Below are 20,260 nucleotides of genomic sequence, written 5' to 3' on the forward strand. Positions count from 1 at the left end.
TGGGTAATGAGCTGCGTGTATTCTGCACAGTGGATTCTAAGGGTGGGGGAGAAAAGGGGGAGGAATGGGGTCAAACAGAGGTAAAGCCTTTCAAACTGCTTCAAGGCTAGGTGCCGTTTCAAGACTCTTTCCTCTCCACAATGAGGAGAGAGAAAGAAGAGGATAGGAAAAGAGAAAGGGAGTGGGAGAGAGATTAAGGAGAGAGAGAGACAGAGGAGAGGTAGCACAAGAGACAGAGAGAGCAAGAGAGAGAGGTAGTAGTAGTAGGCTAATGGGTGACAACATGAAAAATGCTGGTGGCCTGGGGGAGCAGTGTCATGTGAAGGATTCCTGCCAGGCAGAGCAGACAGGGTAGACCAAACTAGGCCTCTCTCCTCTCTCTCTCTCAGCTGTCCCCTGATTATTTTATCTGGCTCCGCACTGACTAAAGAGCTGGTGGGCAATAGCAATAACTGCTTATTTAATTAAAAGGTCCATCCGTCTCTCTCTTCCTCCCCATCCACCCTCTCCTCTGCTCCCAGAAGACTGCAACAGAGAAACAGCAGGGGTTTAGGGGAAGCCAGGCCCTGCTGCCCCTCAACCAGGTCAGAGAGATATACAGCCAGCTGGGAGAGGCTACAGAGCCTGGGATAAGACAGTGGCTGGCTGGAGAGAGGAGCAGGGAGGACAGGAGGACAAATGATTTTGGGCAGGGCGCCCTTTCTACTCTAACACACACACTTAAGACCGGCAGGCAGCTATTTCTACTCTTGACAGGAAGCGGAAGAGGATGACGATAACAAACAGCAGTGATTTAGAATGTGTGCGCCAAATGTATTTTGGCGTGACCAGTTATTTGACTGATTGTCAAATAGCCAAGGACACTCACATCCTCTATCTGGTACGCTGATCCTCCCTAGTGATCATTCACCTCTCATAGCTCCCTCCTCCCATCCGCATTTCCACACTAGCTATAGTATACTTTATTTTTTTCATGACAAGTTTGTTTGGAAGCCAAATAGGCCATGCTGTGAAGGCTGTGAGGGTGAGATGCCAGGCAGTGCATCTCTTCAATAACAACAACAACAACATGTGTGGGCCGTGGGCTGTAGGCCGGGCAGAGCTGAGGATAGGGGGTATGGAGGGGTTGGCATTGCCCATTCTTTACCCACTGCCCAGGCTGATCAAAGTGCCGTTCTGATGGGCCAGCCTAGCAAATCCTGCCAAGTTTTTGGAGGGTGAATTAACTGACCTCTCCATTTACTGGCCCTTCCATGCAAACCCTGGTCTGTCAGCCAACATGGAGCCCATCCACCTAGTAATTAGCTGCCTCTGCATTCTGACCATGGTTGCATGCTTAACTGCACCCTATTCCCTATATAGTGCACTACTTTTGACCAGGGGCCCTGGTTAAAAGTGGTGCACTATATAGCAGAGGTGTGGACTCGAGTCACATGACTTGGACTCGAGTCAGACTTGAGTCACAAATATGATGACTTGGAACTCGACTTTGACTTTAACACCAATGACTCGTGACTTGACTTGGACTTGAGCCTTATGACTCGACCTGACTTGATACCCTCCCCAAGCTCAAATATAAAAAATGATGCTATTATAAAAAGTGTGCAGCGCATCAACTCTTAATTTAATGGGTTACATTTTGAATCGGACAGCAGCCAATCAAATTGTGCCAGCTGAGGAAAAGTTGTGCATGGCAGTGCAGAGGGACGTTGGCGGGTGAATTCAGATGGAGCCCTTGAAAAGATGATACCCAAAATTATTATTTTCGGATATAAAGACGACGCTGTATCAACAAAAAACAGATTGCAACTTGCAAAACATGCAACTTTGTTTGACATTTGAAGCTGCACATGGCTAATATAGCTATATATTTTATTACTTTACTAGTGTATCATGTAGGGTAGCGTAACGTTAAATCAATGAGGCTCCACACAGTCAGTCAGTGCGGGAATGTGATCATTGCATCCAAGATTGAGCTACAACTGGCTAGGCAGTTGGTAGGCTAAATTCTGCCTGATGTTCCTAAAACAAGGTTGGGCGACTGTGGTTGGGTGATTGTGTACAAGCCTACATTGCCCGATTGCGCCCCATAGCGATCCTCGATAGTCAATCACTACTTGGGGGGGGGGGGGTCTTTCTCATGGCTACCCATGTATTTCCATGGAAATAGAAAGTTTTTTGGAAAGTAATAAATATATAGATATTTTTAAAAACATTCATGATTTGCGTAAATGTAATATACGAACTATTACTCTTGTTAAAAATATGAAATAGTAATACATTCGATGAAGAGCACATTATGACTTGTTTAGGACTCGAAACTCAAAGTTAAAGACTTGAGACTTGACTTGATACTTGGCGGTCTTGACTTGAAACTTGACATGGACTTGCCTGTCTTGACTTGGGACTTGAGTGCTAAGACTTGAGACTTACTTGTGACTTGTAAAACAATGACTTGGTCCCACCTCTGCTATATAGTGAAAAGGGTGCCATTATGGAAGCAGTTTGTGTCCCCCTCTGGACTCTGGAGGATCCATGGATGGGTGGCAAGGAGAGGAGAGGGGCCCTCTCATGGACCCTGTTGAGGAGTGGTGCGATGGGAGGGGGTGGCACCTGGGGTACAGGGGTAAAGTATGGCAATGGGAGACCACCAGCACCCCATTGCAAAACAATTTGATCTTAAAAGCGTAGTATATTGAGGTGTAGAGTGGCTAAATGCACCATATATGTGCCTATTGAGGCTATTTAGGTAATATAATTATGCTGTGAGAAAAAGGCGGTAGCTTTTCTGGTTTACAGAGAAGAGATCAAGTGGGAAAGCCAACAAAGCGAGTATTTGAGGGGTGGCTCTAAGTCAATCAGAGAGCAGTGGGGTCCAGAGGCATCCATCAAAGTCTTCTTGCTGCTGCTGCTGCTGCATGCAGCCAACCCACACACACACACAAACACGCAGGCATACACACATACCCTTGTCAACCTACAGAGAGCTGTGGAGGTAGGGCCGGGGAAAGACCACACAAGCTATCGATGGACGGGCTTGCAAACCGCCCCACGGTGTGCACACACACAGACAGACAGACAGACAGACAGACAGACAGACAGACAGACAGACAGACAGACAGACAGACAGACAGACAGACAGACAGACAGACAGACAGACAGACAGACAGACAGACAGACAGACAGACAGACAGACAGACAGACAGACAGACAGACAGACAGACAGACAGACAGAGAACGATGGACCACGGACGGTTGGAATGTGCCGGCCTGAAATAGGACAACTGTCCTACATACTGCAAAACAAACCCACTTGGCTTCAGAGCCTCTCCTGGTTGATGCTGGAAGCTGGAAGAACAGCCCCCAGTCTCTGAAGGTGCATTTATATTGGTCCGACGTGGGCCAAACTCGGCTGTTTATAATTATACCTTGAGTCCTCCATTCCTTGCCCCCTTGCAGCTCATAAAGCACTGAGGCTTTAGGGCAACCAGGTATGGAAGGAGCTGAAGACCAGGACCACATCAATCAAACCTTGAGGGCCATTCAGGGATACGCCACTAAACTAAACACGGCTGACATGCCTGGACATGGTGTATTAAAGACTTCACAGACTTTACAGCTCCATCTGGCCTCATCAACAGGCCTCAACAATCTCCAACTGGCCTCATCAATTAAAACAGGATTCCATGGACTCCACTCATTCCTCTAGGGACTGGGAGGGTGGATGGAGGAAGGAGAAGAATGACATTGTGAGGTACTGTTTTCTACTAATCCCCCCCCTACTCCCACCAACATCCCATAATTACCACTCGTTTATTTCCCCTTTCGTTGTTTTGGAAACAGAGAGAAAGAGAGAGAGAGGAGGGGAAAACCTGTTGCTAATCATATTATCTATATCCAAAAAGAACTTGAGTTGAGACTTAGTGCTCGTATGTCTTTGGAAACAGTACACTTAACTGAATTACGGCCTGAGAGTTTAATGCTTTTTCATATTACGCTGGAAGGAAAACATTTTATGAATTTCTTACAGTCCAAAGATCTGTGTCCATGTTACCATGCTGTCCTCTAATCAAGGTCTGCATCCCAAATGGCACCCTATTCGCTACAAAGTGCACCAGGGCCCTATCTTTTGACCAGGCCCCACAGAGCACTAGGGAATAGGATGCCATTTGGGACGCAAACATGGACTTGACCATAAAGTTATTTTCCTGGGAGTCGGTTATCGGATAAAAGCAAAAGCATACTACAAGAAATCCCTCAGCTGTGCGGGCTGCGACTTCATCCACCAAAAATGTCCATATAGGGATGCTTGTACGGCTCTGGAGGGAAAAACGAAAAAGGCTGCTGCCAAAAAAAACTCAAGATAGTCAATACTCCATCCTCAGTGAACATGGGAGTATTACTCCCCACATTAAAAATGAAATAAAAACCTAAAACATGATATCTTTATATCGTTGTGTAGCAGAGTTATAGGTCTCCAGTTAAGTTTTTTTTACGACTGTGGCCCCTTACTCCTCTTATCCTTCCATTCCACTTCATCCCACTGTTTCATCTCCCCCTTCTTCTCCTCCTCTGAAGTGGAGTCCTCTAGAGGAGTGGCTCGCCTCCCAATCGCGGCGTGCGTGAGCTGGGTGCGCATGAATCAAAGTGGTGACAGAGCAGCAGGGAAGATGGCAGATGTCACAGTGAGAAAGCTTTTCAATCAAGCTGTCCTTCCAACACTGGCCAAGGTGAAAACTTCACCACCGGCACAACGGTAAACCCTTCTCCTCTACTTTAGCCCCAGCCGGGGATAGACACACACACACACACACACGTACACGCACGGATGCGCCCACATACACGCACACACTAGGACTTTACAACCATTAACGCTTTGAGTAACATGGAAGATTGATGAGAGAGAGAGAGAGAGGATTCCTACCCCACTCTCTTTTTCAGCCTTTTGTCCTCTAACTCATGACAGAGGTGAACCTCTCTTTTAAACATGACCCTGAGGAGATAGTTTAGACAGGGCTTTCATCTGCTCGGAAATGCTAATTACACTAGTTATAATGGATCACCGGATGTGTCAAAGGTACTTCTGTATTCTGTGAATATAGCAGAAGAAAATGTATTTCTGACAACATGTTTTCTATCATGGCAAGTTATGATTTGGGATAATTCATAGCAACTGCTAGCAACTTCACTTGAAGGAAATTGCTATCAGTGGTGCTGTCACAATGTAGTTTGAGATACAATGTACTTCCTACTGTACAACACTGGAGACTGATGTTACGCAAAATTACCAGGTACATCATTTCAGCTGCCATTGTCCTAAAAGAAACAGTGCTGCTGCTCTCTGCGTTTTGTCTCATTGTGCGGATCTTCCTCTGTTATTTCAACTCTGCTTTGATCTTGAAAAGCATAAATGCTTCACTGGTACATTCTTACATAAAAGACAACCATAAACAACTATAAGTGTCTCAAACAATTCATGTCAGCCCAAGCCTCTTCCCCTGGCCCTGAGAGGTCACAGCCGTCCAGCCCATTTTAAAAGGCATGACCTTGCTGATAGAGGATAAAAAAGCCTTGTTATACACTCCTGCCTTATTTATTGTTGTCCATGACAACGGCTGATGGACGATCACTCAACCCACTCACAATTTTTCCTAATTTGCTTGTGCGGTGGTGGAGCGTCAGAGGGGCCTTTAATCCCAAATGGCACTTTATTCCCTTAATAGTACACTACTTTTGACCAGGGCACATAGGGGTCTATTCAAAAGTAGTGCACTGTATAGGGAATAGGGTGCCATTTGAGACACATCCAGGGTGTGATAAGGGAAGTGAAGCACACTTTATTCAGGGGATTTTTTGGGAGAGTAATAGAGCACTTTCCCAAAGAAATGGAGCCTCTCCAGAGAGGAGAGAGAACTCCCACTGATCCCAAACCCCATCAGGTAGCCTCAGATCCAGCCAGGCTGTATAGACATTGTGTGGCAGTACCAGTGAAAGCAGTCACAGCAGTGAGTCCCATGCACACACCCTCTTCTTCCCCACAGTACCCCTCCTCTACTCTGAATAACTCAGTGGAACAGGTGGACTTCATTGTTAAACATGAGTGTTGTGTTATGAAGCTATGAGTCAGTCAGGGTGTCAGGATTCCTGCTTAACAAAATAACCTGTATGAAAAGAGAACTCTCCAGAACCAACAGGGGGCTGAGTACTACTTTCCCCTTTCCCCTGCTTTCCCTGCTGCAACTCATGTCTGCAGTGTAGGTCTGTGTAGGTTGCGTCCCAAATGGCACCCTATTCCTTACATAGTGCACTACTTTTGACCAGAGCCCTATTGCACCTGGTCAAAAGTAGTGCACTATATGGAATAGGGTCCCATTTGGACGCAGGCCTGTAGTCCAGCAGGCCTGACCTGGACGAATGCCTGGCAGGGAGGGCGGAGAGTCGAGGGCAGCGGGGCAGGCAGGATGTGCATTGTCTCAGGCCACAGAGGAGAGTGTTTGTCTACCCAGCAGGGTATGTCGCTCTCCGAGGGGGCTACTAGACAGGAGAGGGGAGTGGGGTCATAATTAGAGAGAGGGAAAGGCTGCTTTTTCAAGCCTAGAATTATGGGCAGTCACAGTCAGGTGCAGGGAAGAGAGGAGAGCGAGTGGGGAGCTCAGCAAGTGGGGAGCTCACTTCAGAGCCATTGTGTGTGAGGCAAGCTGAAGCTTTCACTCACTCATTGACTGACTTTCTCTCTCTCCCCCTCTCCACTCCTCTCTCACCACAAAGTGCAGACCTTCTTCAGAAGGCATTCCCCATATATTTTTCCCCACCCTCCCCAGCTAGTATATTTGGTTCTTTGGAAGTTGAGGGAATGTGCGTTTTTGGTTTCTCATTGGTTCTGGGAACGAAGCTATACATTTTCTGACTGATAAAACTGAACATTTTTTTAACGTTCTGAGAACAGAACTGAATAAGGTTGCCTGTTCTGGGAATGTACATTGTTTTTGGTTGCAGGGAGGTTCTGAGAACGTTTTACAATGGTTCTCTGAAAGTTTTTCTGGGAGGTTTAATTAACGTTCTGATAATTAACAGTATAGCTTATTTGAAGGTAATTAAATAACGTTCTAAGAACATGTTCCAATAATAATTTTAATAACACTGCTAGCATAATAACACTAAATGTATTGAACTCCAAGCACAGAAAGGACACATGGAAATGTGATCATTTTAGTCTATTCAAACAGATCCCAATTCAAAGGGAAAAAAGCACTCAATAAGATCAGGTGTGGCCAATTAGTGGGTGTGGCCAACACACCTGAACACACTTAACAAGATAGCGGAAAGAGAGAGTTTAGTTGACGTTATGCTGAAGTACTGAAATTACCACAGAAGAACATTGTTTCTTAACATTCCCTGAACTATTTGAGAACATTCCCAATGTCAAACCAGTTGGAGAACATTCCTAGAACATTACCAAAATGTAAATGAAATTGTTAGACATTTTAGGAAACATTCTGGTAAAGTAATGAAATATCAAGATAATGTTTTTTTGTCAAATTGCTTAAATGTGTTAAGAATGTTCCAAAGCCAAGCAACTATCCTGCACCATTCTCATAAGGTTGTGGGAAGGTTGTATTAAAATAACCATAGAATAACCACACTCTCACCACGCTCTAATAAACATATGGTTCTCAGAACGTTATGTGCTAGCTGGGATACCTCCTCGCTATCTCAGGACTGCACAGGCTGTCGCACACACAGGCCAGGCAGAAAGTGAAAAGAGGGACAAGGGAATAGGGAGACTCACTCTCATATAAAAAGTATCCTATTCTCATCTTTCCATTTTAACCCATCTTTCTCTCAAAAACGTAGAAAAGAGGAAAGAGAGAAATTCTCATATAGAAAGCATCCTCTCCTTTTCTACTTCATCAATCAATTTTAACCCCTCTTCCCCTCAAAAGGTAGCTCTACTCTACTGCACCATAGCTTCAAGGGGATTTCTCAATGTGTAGGCCTAGAAAAATCTGTGTCTTTTTGTTTGGTCAGTGGATCCAAGCAGATCAATGATTCATTGTGCTGTCAAAAGCATATAATATTGGTGGCATGTTGATTCCAGCCAACGCAGCTTTCACAGAAAGCAACAACAACAAACAGTCAACAAGGTTTTTTAGCGAAGGCTTTTTAAGTCTCCCATTGAATGGGGTATGTTTGAATTTTTCAGAATACGACCTCAATCTCCTAATTAAAATGTTTATTAAAACAGAAAAAGACTGTTCAAATTAGGCCAAATTATCATTCCACTTCCTATATGTGAAATAAACTATATACACAAAAGTATGTGGACACCCCTTCAAATTAGTGGATTTGGCTATTTCAGCCACACCCGTTGCTGACAGGTCTATAAAGTTGAGCACACAGCCATGCAATAGACAAACATTGGCACTAGAATGGCCTTACTGAAGAGCTCAGTGACTTTCAATGTGGCACAGTCATAGGATGCTATCTTTCCAACAAGTCAGTTCCTCTAATTTCTGTTCTGCTAGAGCTGCCCCGGTCAGCTGTAAGTGCTGTTATTGTGAAGTAGAACATTTTTAGGAGCAACAATGGCTCAGCCGCAAAGTGGGAGGCACACTAGCTCACAGAATGGGACCGCCTAGTGCTGAAGTGCGTAGAACGTAAAAATCGTCTGTCCTCGGTTGCAACACTCACTACCGAGTTCCAAACTGCCTCTGGAAGCAACGTCAGCACAATAACTGTTCATCGGGAGCTTCACAAGCCTAAGATCACCATGCGCAATGCCAAGCATAGGCTGGAGGGGTGTAAAGCTCGCCGTCATTGGACTCTGGAGCAGTGGAAATGTCACTTGTTTATGACTTCATATCCAGCCAAACATCCATTTCTCCATGAGACGGCATAACTGCCACAACTACATGTCTGTCTAACAGCGTATTCAGATTGTAATGAATTTAAGTACCCAGAAGGCAAGCTCAAAGAATATACATTTACTCAATTTTGCCTTCTCGCCAAGAAAGCTGTTCATTCCACTGAAGATCAGAGCGAATTGACTTCAAATATTTGTCTTGACGGACCGGGCTTTTACCTCAAACTTCTTAAATTTTCTGTGAGCATACACGTTAGTGCCATGAGAGTTTATATAACAGTGTGTGGAAAGGTAAAAACATGACCAACATTTACATCTCAATGCCCACTTAGTCCTTATCTACACTCTTACAAAAAGGGTTCCAAAAGGGTCCTCTGGCTGTCCCCATTGGAGAACCCTATTTGGTTCCAGGTATAACTCTTTTGGGTTCCATGTAGAACCCTCTGCTGAAAGGGTTCTACCTGGAACCAAAAAGGGTTCTATCTGGAACAAAAATGATTCTACTTAGAACCAAAACGGGGTTCTTTAAAGGGTTCTCCTATGGGGACAGCCGAATAACCCTTTTTTTCCCCCTCCAACTCTCTGCTCAGCCAGGATATGAGCTGTATACCTAGTCTGAGTCCCAAATCGCACCTCTGGTCAAAAGTAGTGCACTATACACTACCGGTCAAAGGTTTTAGAACACCTACTCATTCAAGGGTTTTTCTTTATTTTTACTATACTCTACATTGTAGAATAACAGTGAAGACATCAAAACTAAGAAATAAAACATATGGAATAATGTAGTAACCAAAAAAAGAGTTAAACAAATTCAAATATTTTTTATATTTGAGATTCTTCAAATAGCCACTCTTCGCCTTGATGACAGCTTTGCACACTCTTGGCATTCTCTCAACCAGCTTCACCCGGAATGTTTTTCCAACAGTCTTGAAGGAGTTCCCACATATGCTGAGCACTTGTTGGCTGGTTATCCTTCACTCTGCGGTCTGACTCATACCAAACCATCTCAATTTGGTTAAGGTCGGGGAATTGTGGAGGCCAGGTCAACTGATGCAGCACTCCATCACTCTCCTTCTTGGTCAAATAGCCATTACACAGCCTGGAGGTGTGTTGGGTCATTGTCCTGTTGAAAAACAAATGATAGTCCCACTAAGCCAAAACCAGATTGGATGGCGTATTGCTGCAGAATGCTGTGGTAGACTGCTGGTTAAGTGTGCCTTGAATTCTAAATAAATCACAGACAGTGTCACCAGCAAAGCACCCCCACACCATAACACCTCCTCCTCCATGCTTTACGGTGGGAAATACAGATGCGAAGATCATCGGTTCACCCACACCATGTCCCACAAAGACACGGCAGTTGGAACCGAAAATCTCCAATTTGGACTCCAGACCAAAGGACGAATTTCCACCGGTCTAATGTCCATTGCTCGTGTTTCTTGGGCCAAGCAAGTCTCTTCTTATTATTGGTGTCCTTCAGTAATGGATTCTTTGCAGCAATTTGACCATGAAGGCCTGATTCACACAGTCTCCTCTGAACAGTTGATGTTGAAATGTGTCTGTTACTTGAACTCTGTGAAGCATTTATTTGGGCTGCAATATCTGAGGCTGGTAACTCTAATGAACTTATCCTCTGCAGCAGAGGTAACTCTGGGTCTTCCATTCCTGTGGCGTACTTCATGAGAGCCAGTTTCATCATAGCGCTTGATGGTTTTTGTGACTGCACTTGAAGAAACTTTCAAAGTTCTTAAAATGTAACATTCATGTATTTTTGCTTATTTGAGCTGTTCTTTTACCAAATAGGGCTATCTTCTGTATACCTCCTACCTTGTCACAACACAACTGATTGGCTCAAACGCATTAAGAAGGAATTAAATTCCACAAATTAACTTTTAAGAAGGCACACCTATTAATTGAAATGCATTCCAGGTGACTACCTTATTTATTTAGAATTTTTTATTTAACCTTTATTTAACTAGACGAGTCAGATAAGAACAAATTCTTATTTACAATGACAGCCTCATGAAGCTGGATGAGAGAATGCCAAGAGTGTGCAAAGCTGTGATCAAGGCAAAGGATGGCTATTTGAAGAATCTCAAATATAAAATATTTTTTATTTGTTTAACACTTTTTTGTTTACTACATGATTCCATATGTGTTATTTCATAGTTTTGATGTCTTCACTACATTGTAGAAAATAGTATAAATATAGAAAGACCCTTGAATGAGTAGGTGTTCTAAAACTTTTGACCGGTAGTGTACATAGGGAATTGGGTGCTATTTGGGACATAACCCTAACCTTCCAAACAAACCCGTTAGGGAGGGAGTGCCAGCAGTCACACGTGTTTACAACAGAGGTAGGCTCAGCCACTGACGGTTTTTACAAGCACTTTCAGCTTGCTTCTTGTTTGGTTTGTTGATAACTGTCATGTAGGAGCACATGTATAGCATATGTGTTCCATTTGGACCACTAATTAGATTGCAGGGGAGTGCACTGAAGCATGCATTGTAGCTGCCTGCTTCCCCCCTACCCACTGGTCCATCAGATAAGGAAGGCAATGTCGCCATTCTGGTGCTGGCAATTATCAGTTTCCAGTATGTAAGAGGTGTTTGTGTGAGTCGAGCTGCGACTAGACAGCCCATGGTAGTCTGATTACTGCTGTTGTACAAATCACATCAACCAACCGAACCGCTATCTACCAACAAAGACACCATGGCCATCATGCACATGCCTCTCCCTCTCAAGCCTGAATTGATTTAGATATGACATGTCCCTCTTGCTATCAACACAACAGCGGCATTCACTTTACAAAGCACCACTAGGCTACTTGAGTTGAAACTTTTTGAGTGAGAGTAATTGAATGACTGCATCTTAATAAACTGCACCCTATGGGCTCTGGTCAAAAGTAATGCACTATGTAGGGAATAGGGTTCCATTTGGCATCCAGACAATGTCACTGACAATCTTCCTCAGCCAGTCTAAAGTGAACACATTACAAGGTGAAATAGTAAAGTGGAACTTGTGGAACTAAAGTTCAATGAAAACCGCTCCATTAAAACATTACATATGAAACAGTAGCAGACCAAGTTGAGCAGAGGAGAGGTGGTTAAAATAGAAGAGCCTTGAGATCAAGCTGACCCTGTTTCTCCACTGTATGTCACTGTATCTCAAATGGCACCCTTATCCCTATGTGGTACACTACTTTTCAATAGAACCCTATGGAAAACCCTATGGGCTCTGGTCAAAAGTAGTGCGTTATGTAGGGAATAGGGTGCCATTTAGTATGCATATAACTGTGTGAACCACATGAGTCACTAGACTTGATTAAGTTTTACAGACGTCTCTGCAAATCAGTTGTTAGTGTGTTTCTCTCTAGCACTGAGGTTTATAACCCGTGACCACTCTATGGGCAGCATTACACAGTAATATACACATTACACCCTGGCTCTGCTCCAAACATAACAAGCACATTTGGCAATGGCAGGGACAAGAAAAATAACTTGCTCTTTATCTACAACTAACAAATGTACAGACAGACAAGCAATTGACGGCATGACAGTTCAGTACCAACTTGGAAAACAGAAAACTTTAATCGACCTTGGATTGAAACGAACGGCAGAAGTAATTTGAAAAACGATACCAAAATGGATCAAACTTGAAGTTCACTGAGTACATTTATTTTAACTGAAAAAGGGAAGCCATTTGATTTGTTACATTCCTTGACTTTTAGAGTGTGCTTTTAAAAACACCGGAAACTCATTCCTGGTTAATTTTATTAACAAACACACACGCACTTGCACGCACGCACACACACGTGCACACACAGCCGTCCCTCTGCGCAACCTTGGATCTGGGGACACTTTAACAGATGCTGGGTAGTGACACCTGAGCCAGAAGAAGTCAGGACCATCAGGATCCTTCTCTGGAAGACAGGAGCTGTCAACCAGGCAGTAAATCGCAGACTGCCCCTTTAAAGACACAACTAAGGCGGTATATACCTACAGTTTCTTTTTTCACCTAACTTTTTCGGTTGATTTCACTTTGAATTCAAATTTGTTGACAACTCAATCAAATGTAAATCAAAACTATAGTTGTTGAACTGACGTCTGTGCACAGTGGATAGAGATCATGATAAAACAGCACAATCTTTGGACCTACACTGTATTCAGCGAAAACACAAAGGGCGTAGCAGCGAGAGAAAGAGCTGAGCTTGGGCGTAGTGCGTAGTGGGGATACAGTAACAGTATCCAGCCGTATTCACTCTGCGTGTTCTCTGGCTGCCCCTCCAGCATAAACAAAGGCTCAGAAGGAACACACATGCACGTAAACACACACACACACACACACACACACAGAGAGAGAGAGCAGGGTGGAGGGTAGGGGTGCAGTCTAAGACAGAGGCAAGAGCCAGTCAGCCCAGGCAAAGGCATTGCATGTCTTGCTTCACCTCAGGGCACCACTGACACAGGGATGCAGCAGGTTCATCACATTACTATGGAGCTCTGGTTTCATAGGCAGCTGCCAGGTTAACCGTTTAGCCCTAGTCTGGTTTAATACCTTACAGCTTAAAAGTTAAACAGGGATTTGTAACTAACCCAGCAAGAAGGGTAATGAGTTTAGACATCCACTAAATGGGCTTACTTCCTCAATGATGTGAAACCATGATAACAGTAAAAATATTACAACATAGTAATACAATTATTCTCAAACAATGACAAGCAAAGAAACTCCAAACCAAGGATTTTTTCAACACTCATGTTGCCCAGTACTGCGCGCTCAAGAATTCCACGACCACTAGATGGCGGGGTTTCATGTACAATATGCACGAGTGGAGTAGAGGGCAGCCAACTTACTTGCACTCTCTGTCCTCGAGATCAAAATGCGGGTTAAAGTTGATTAGAATTCTCTGGTGAGGTCCAGGCGCTGTAATCACCCAAACGCATTTCTGAGATGGCAAATATGATGCCGGATAGCCAGGTGAAGTGAGGTAATTTGCATTCGTTATTCTGATGTTGTCCCCACACTTGTCTGCAAGAAAGAACGTGGGAAAAAATACAGTTAGCACAACAGCCCAAAGCAACGCAGATAGCCTACAGAGATTAAATGAGTCAATAATGTTTGCAAGAGTATGTGCTATAAGCAATTATAGCCTAGATGTTGTAAACTATAGGCTATATTATTGTAGAGATGGAGATGAGGGGGATCTGTTCAAAATCAAACTGGATTTGAGTTGATCTGAATGTCAAAACAATCATTATAAAAGTAAATTCAGGATCATCATTTATAGGCCCACCCACGCCATACAAATATTGTCCTACATTGTCTAAAGATGGCTTAACTAGACCAATTGAATATGCTTTTGGCTACTTTAAATAGGTTACACGCGTAAAGACGCACGGGTAAGATAAATCCTTTCTGACCATCAAAATGCTAACAATTAGGGAGCCAAATCTGAGAAATCAAGAGTTTGGGACTGTGGTTCTATCTGCATTTTTGTAAAAAAAAAATGTTATTGACATAGCCTTGTTCTGTTCAATGTTCTCTACCTATATAGTACTCTATGTACCCCAATTTAGGTTGTTAAGTTAAAAAGAATACAATATAAAGATGTCTAATTTAATTCAAGCTAATTATCTCAGAATCACATTATTTCTGATAGAACCTTATAGTCCCAAGCTCTCGAAATCTATTTTAAATGTATCAATTTGCTCAGATTAGACTTTTTACAGGCTTGACGTTAACTATACAGTTGTTCACAAACATGACCAAAAGTGTAATTAGTGTTATTATTCTTATTTAGTGTTATTATCGATCACTATTGGTGTTTTATGTTGGGGCATAACGGTTAGGATGAATATGTTAGTCACTTATAGCCCAAGTGAAAATTATAGATGTTCTTACTTTTACGCTTGAAAAATGTTTAAGTCTGTGAAATGTCACCAACAGTAATTCGCTAGAACAACTCGTAATGACTAAGGGACATATGCCCTGGCAGGAAGTCATTGATTAATGTAGAGGACTGAGAGTGGACTGGGAACGGATACTAACTACACTGTGGCTGTGCGGGGTTTGGCTGAGCTTCGATAGGAATGGCCGATATGGTGCCATGTGACTTGTAGACAATATATCATATGGCAATAACGCCAAACAATTCGAAAGTATTATAAACCCGAGTATTTCCAAGATTATATGTGGCGAGCATATGTAGGCTACATTTATTTGTGGATTGGGGGTATGAAAACACAGGCCTATCACCAAATATCTATGCCATCTATTTTCGTTTGCGGACTAAACTTTATTAAGAAATTATTATCGCCTTATAAAACGTATTTTTCTTTTCATACAGACCACTTCTCCAAGCGCCAGAGAATAACGCGACTTTCTTGTGTCTCGAGGCAAGCTACTTCAAGTAGCCCAAATTACCTTATGAGTTTATCTTTATTTATGTGTGCGCAGTCATGCGTTTGGATTATAACTACAATCTGCCATGTAAAGTAGGCTACTTGAAATTAGTTTTGAATAGGATAGGTGACAATGCGATGTTCAAGAGAATGGGAAATATAGCAAGTTCTTTCCTTGTCTTTCTTTAGTTTTTCTCGTAAATAAGTTTACTCATAGAAACGAAACAATTAGGCTAAGTGTCGCCTATATGCTACAGCAAGAAACAGCCTACTACTGTACCCTAACTTTGACAGACTCTTTTCATAATATTCTACAAAAATAGAAGAACCTGCACACTCAAATGATAAATCGGTGGCAATGACAGGACTCACCCGCGGGGAAGACTTGACAGGTGAATGGAGGTTTTGAGACTCATGTGTCCTTAAAGGTCAAATGCAGCAGTTTTTGTCTCAATATCAAATAACAATTAAGTACGTTACAGTGATTGTTTCAATTAAAAAGAAGCCAAATTTTGCTAGGACTGTCTGGGAGTGGTCTGAATGAGGAGGGGAAAACTGAAAACAGGATGTAATTGGCAGAGAGGTTTGGAACTCTCTTTTTTATTTGTCTAATAACTAATTTACCGCCTTGTGATGTCACCAGGCATGCCAAAACTCCATCCCACCAAAACAGGCTGAAATTTCAGGCTGTCTTTTCAAACAGCTGTTAGGCTACACTAAAATGGTATTATCATAATTTTCACAATTTCAGAGAATTATTCCAACCTCATTGTGTGGATATATAAAACACAGCTAAATCATGTTTGTGGCTGCATTGGGCCTTTAACAACACCAGGATAAGTATCCCAGCATATACTAGTTGTCACTTACCATTTTTGAAAGCTTTAGCAACGAAGAAGATTTCCATTAAGAGGAACAGCACTAATCCACAATGCATCCTTGTTTTGTTAGAAAAATATTCATAGGAAAAACAAAAAACGAACCTAAATAAAACTCCTCCAAAGGTTTTTCAGGCCGTGTTAGTCTTCCTTATTTTCAAGCTTGGGGCTGAAGGAAAACAAATAAAGCAGAAGTGTCTTGACTGAGGCAGTTGAAATGTGTCTGGATATGTCTCAGGTTGTCTGCTGCATCCTGTCATTCAGCTCCAGTTTCCTCTCTCCTCTTCCAGTTGAGTTCCTCTCTCAAACGCTGGCGTTGCCATTTCCTCCACACAAGTAATCGGAGCTAGCAAAGGAAGAAGTAAAAATCCCAGGCACCAGCACCAACAACTCCCGTTTCAACTCCTTGGAAACGATGACAAGGCAAGAGGTAAACCGTCGGTGCTAAATGGAAATAAATATTGAGAGTAAGCAGTAGCAGTGGTGATGATATTCGTTTCAAAAGTGGGCAGATCATCAAATCAAGCTCGTGTTGTGCTCCTTCGCGCCCTGCTCATTCTCAAATCTGACAGGACACGAACTAGTAATACTAACATCTGGCGAAAGGCATTGCCATAAAAGGGGCTTAAAGCGATGGATACACCCCCTAATTTGAGAACGCTTTTCTTCTTTTGAAATAGTGTGCTGCCTGCCTCAGAGTGGCTGCTCTAGCCGAAATCTCAGAGGGGTCTCTGATTGGTTTGATTACAAATGTGCAAAGCCCAACCTTTGGAAGCCCCCTCTCTCTTTATTAGTGGAGGAGGTCTCGGCTCCTGCTCCGAGACTCACTAGACTCGCTCTCACTCGCAGATCACCAGCCAGACCTGAAAGTGTCCGCGTATAGGCGCGGGCGCTCTCTCTCTTTCACTATAGATGGACTGTCACACTGTGTAAGATGCCACTAAACTCCCTAATCAACTATGCTAACAAACATCACTACTGGAGAACAATAACATAGACCACTGTCTGCCTCCGAAACTTGAATGTTTATGTGCCAAACGACTTCTCTCAAAGCTACTATGCTAATTCGGAATAAATTGAGCTCCCTAGGAGAGAATAGCCTCAATTCTATTTTGTATTCAATATCGAATTATCATTCTAAAGAAGAGATATTGATTTGAAATATTCATATATTTTAACATTGATCTATTTTTACCCATTAATGGGCTACTTAGATATACTACTTCTAAAAACATTTTGTATTTTATTTTGTATTTTATTTAACCTTTATTTAACTAGGCAAGTCAGTTAAGAACACATTTTTATTTACAATGACAACCTACAGTTAAAGCATGAATCATGATAGAGCATTCATTAAAACGCCACATTGAAACTTAGGGAAAACCAATAGAAGTGCAAAGCATCAAGCAATTTGGCTTTTCAAACTGTCTGTTCTTATGGCATTGCACACAAGAAGGAATTACATTCAATATGAAATGCTTTCGACAAGCTGCTATGCTCACCAGGTCACATCTATGATTAAATGGTATGCAACTTCTCTGACACGAATCCAAAGGCGTCTAACATTCCTTACATGTGGAAATCTGAATTACAGAGTAATTCAACATTTAAAGCAATATTCTTATAGACACCACACAACTTGCATTCCCTGCGTCCTATGCTGTTCAGAGAGATAATACTTAAATTGAGTGTATTTTCAAAACCATGTGAATGAAAGCTAAAAGCATTCTTCACTCAGTGCTCTCCATAAGGCAACATTGTTCTGCCTCTCCTGATTTAAACCCAGCCACGTAAAGCAAGCAAACGGCAATCACCTGTGTCTCGTAGACTCATTCACAACCCCATATGTATCCAATATCGAAGCGAAGCAGCTATCGGCAGGCTGACAGTAACCCCTCTCTCTTTCTCTCTATCAAACGCTGCGGACTCCTTTCCAAAATCCGTAAACATCAAAATCACCACAGGAAAGGACAGGTCTCCACAGCTGATGAGAGAGGAAGTCAATTTCCAAGTATTTAACCAGTCAATCAATAGCTTGTATGTTTGCAACCTTACGCTGGGACCGGTCTGGGGCAGCCCTATAGTGCAACTCCTCTTCTCCGCTCAAAGGCACGCAGCCGCTGCCGATATCTCGGACACTCAACTCAGTGCATAGACAGCCACCTTTCCGCCGTCACAAGTGAGGGAAACGGGATTTGCGCTAACAATGAACAGCCCTTTTTTTGACAGCCAGTCAAAAGAAATCACAGCATTAGAGAAGATATCTCCTGTATAGATCCTTGATTGATTGTATGCATTGAATTGAATGTAGGCCGATTCCTTATTGCTCTATCTGTACTGCGCGTCACGCACCACTCTTGTTTCTGACTGCTGTGTTCCGCTACTATAGCGCTGCTGAGAACATAGGACTGGTTTGGAGTATCCGGCGTCTCGAGACCCAGCTAGCCAGTCAAACGCGCCTTTACCAGGGGGTTGCATCGGCTATCGAGTTGCAGATTAAACTGCTGTCGCAGTACATAGATCTATGTCACAAAGTGGATTCGAGTAGGACACATCTGAACACACTCGCATCATTAGCACTGACATTACAACTGCCAATAATTTTACTCATTCTCTACATTAAAAAGATATTAGTCTTCTGAAGCTCTCACGTTGAATGTGTTGAAATTCAAATGTAATACTGACCGGCATCTTGAAGTGTCTAGTACTGTTGAGACCTGGGCTGTGTGTTTGGAACTTCCTATTGACCAAGAAGTAGGATAAACAAACCCTGTGTCATGATTTGAATAATGTCTTTTGAAAATAAAACAAATGTGAGTTATTGATTGACATGACAATTTAAACAAGCTGAACACACGACGTTCCAAAGTCCTTTGGAGATTGCTATTCATTAACATAAAGATGTAACCTCCATTGCTGTCCTATTGAAATGAATCTCCTCAAACACATAAAAAAGATATCCGGCCCTGATATTTAGGGGGTTGCTGAAAATATTGACTCAGACTGCATTCTCAACACACCAGGGTGGCACCGAGGTTGGAGGGTCTGGGAGACAGAAAAGGTGTCTTGGAGACGGCCTCCGACAGAGAGTTCACACGATAAGGTTAAAGTAGGTGGTATGGAGGCATCTTGGGGAATTCCCTAATGCCTATAAGACTTCTATATTTCCAAAGAAGTGTATACTTAAGCAATAAGGCCTGAGTGTATATGGTACAGTGCATTCGGAAAGCATTCAGACCCCTTCAATTTTTCCACATTTTGTTATATTTACAGCCTTATTCTAAAATCAAAAAAAAAAAAAATCCTCATCAATCTACACACAATACCCCATAATGACAAAGCTAAAACAGTTTTTTAGATTTTTTTTTGCAAATGGGAGAAACTCCCGGAATACAGGTGTGCCAAGCTTGTAGCGTCATACCCAAGAAGACTCAAGGCTATAATCGCAGCCAAAGGTGCTTCAACAAAGTACTGAGTAAAGGGTCTGAAAACGTATGTAAATAGTACATTTAAGTTTTTTCAGCCCGTAGCATTGAATGCGAGGGAAGCCAGCGAGCATTTGGCCTCCCTTGATAAAAAAAAGTATAAAAAGTGTGTCAATCAGCGTTGAGCTAAAAAAACATTGTCAACGGAAGCCAGCTTGGATTTGGCGTGACTCCTATCAAATCCCATTGAGAGCATACATCTCGTTGTGTTTTTGTCCTCTGGTGGCTAGGTAGCCAGCTAGCTAAAACTGTCCCTTTCCTAAATTAACCATGGATGGAGATAGGTATTTGGACTTGTGGTTTTACTTAATTCTCCATACTGGCCAATGATTATAACAGCAATTCTGATCCAACCATTAAGTCATACATTGTTGTGTCCTTGGCCTGAGAGGATGGAAGTTCAATAAGTAGCTAGATGTAGAAGGGTAATGTTAACTTGCTAACATTGCCCATGAATGGTAGTTAGGCTAACGAGCAAGCATTTTAGCCAGGTAGCCTAGGACAACAAAAAATAAAAGTGTGTACTGTATGACTGTCACGTTCTGACCAGTAAAGGGGTCATTTGTTATTGTAGTTTGGTCAGGACGTGGCAGGGGGGTATTTGTTTTATGTGGTTCGGGGTATGTGTTTAT

The 20,260-nt window shown here is 42.7% G+C and overlaps 1 protein-coding gene across 6 annotated transcripts in view; it reads right to left on the reverse strand.

The window, feature by feature from the left end:
* LOC106590027 (neuropilin-1a) overlaps positions 1 to 19,113 on the reverse strand; it is a 126,811-nt gene extending 107,698 nt beyond the window's left edge. Inside the window, exons 1-3 of one of the 6 annotated variants that reach the window (XM_014180515.3) lie at positions 18,829 to 19,113; positions 16,136 to 16,587; positions 13,718 to 13,892 (exon numbers count right to left, since the gene is read on the reverse strand). In XM_014180515.3, coding sequence (XP_014035990.1) covers positions 13,718 to 13,892; positions 16,136 to 16,202 — 242 coding nt within the window. In that variant the 5' untranslated portion in view covers positions 16,203 to 16,587; positions 18,829 to 19,113. Of the gene's footprint in view, positions 1 to 13,717; positions 13,893 to 16,135; positions 17,299 to 17,957; positions 18,540 to 18,828 lie in introns of those variants that run through there. The other 5 variants (XM_014180517.3, XM_014180516.3, XM_014180514.3 and 2 more) reach the window with 5 other exon arrangements.
* Between the last annotated feature and the right edge of the window lie 1,147 nt (positions 19,114 to 20,260).

The sequence above is a fragment of the Salmo salar genome, chromosome 29 (genome assembly GCF_965601325.2).
Source record: "Salmo salar chromosome 29, fSalSal1, whole genome shotgun sequence".
In the NCBI taxonomy this organism is placed as follows: Eukaryota; Metazoa; Chordata; class Actinopteri; order Salmoniformes; family Salmonidae; genus Salmo; species Salmo salar.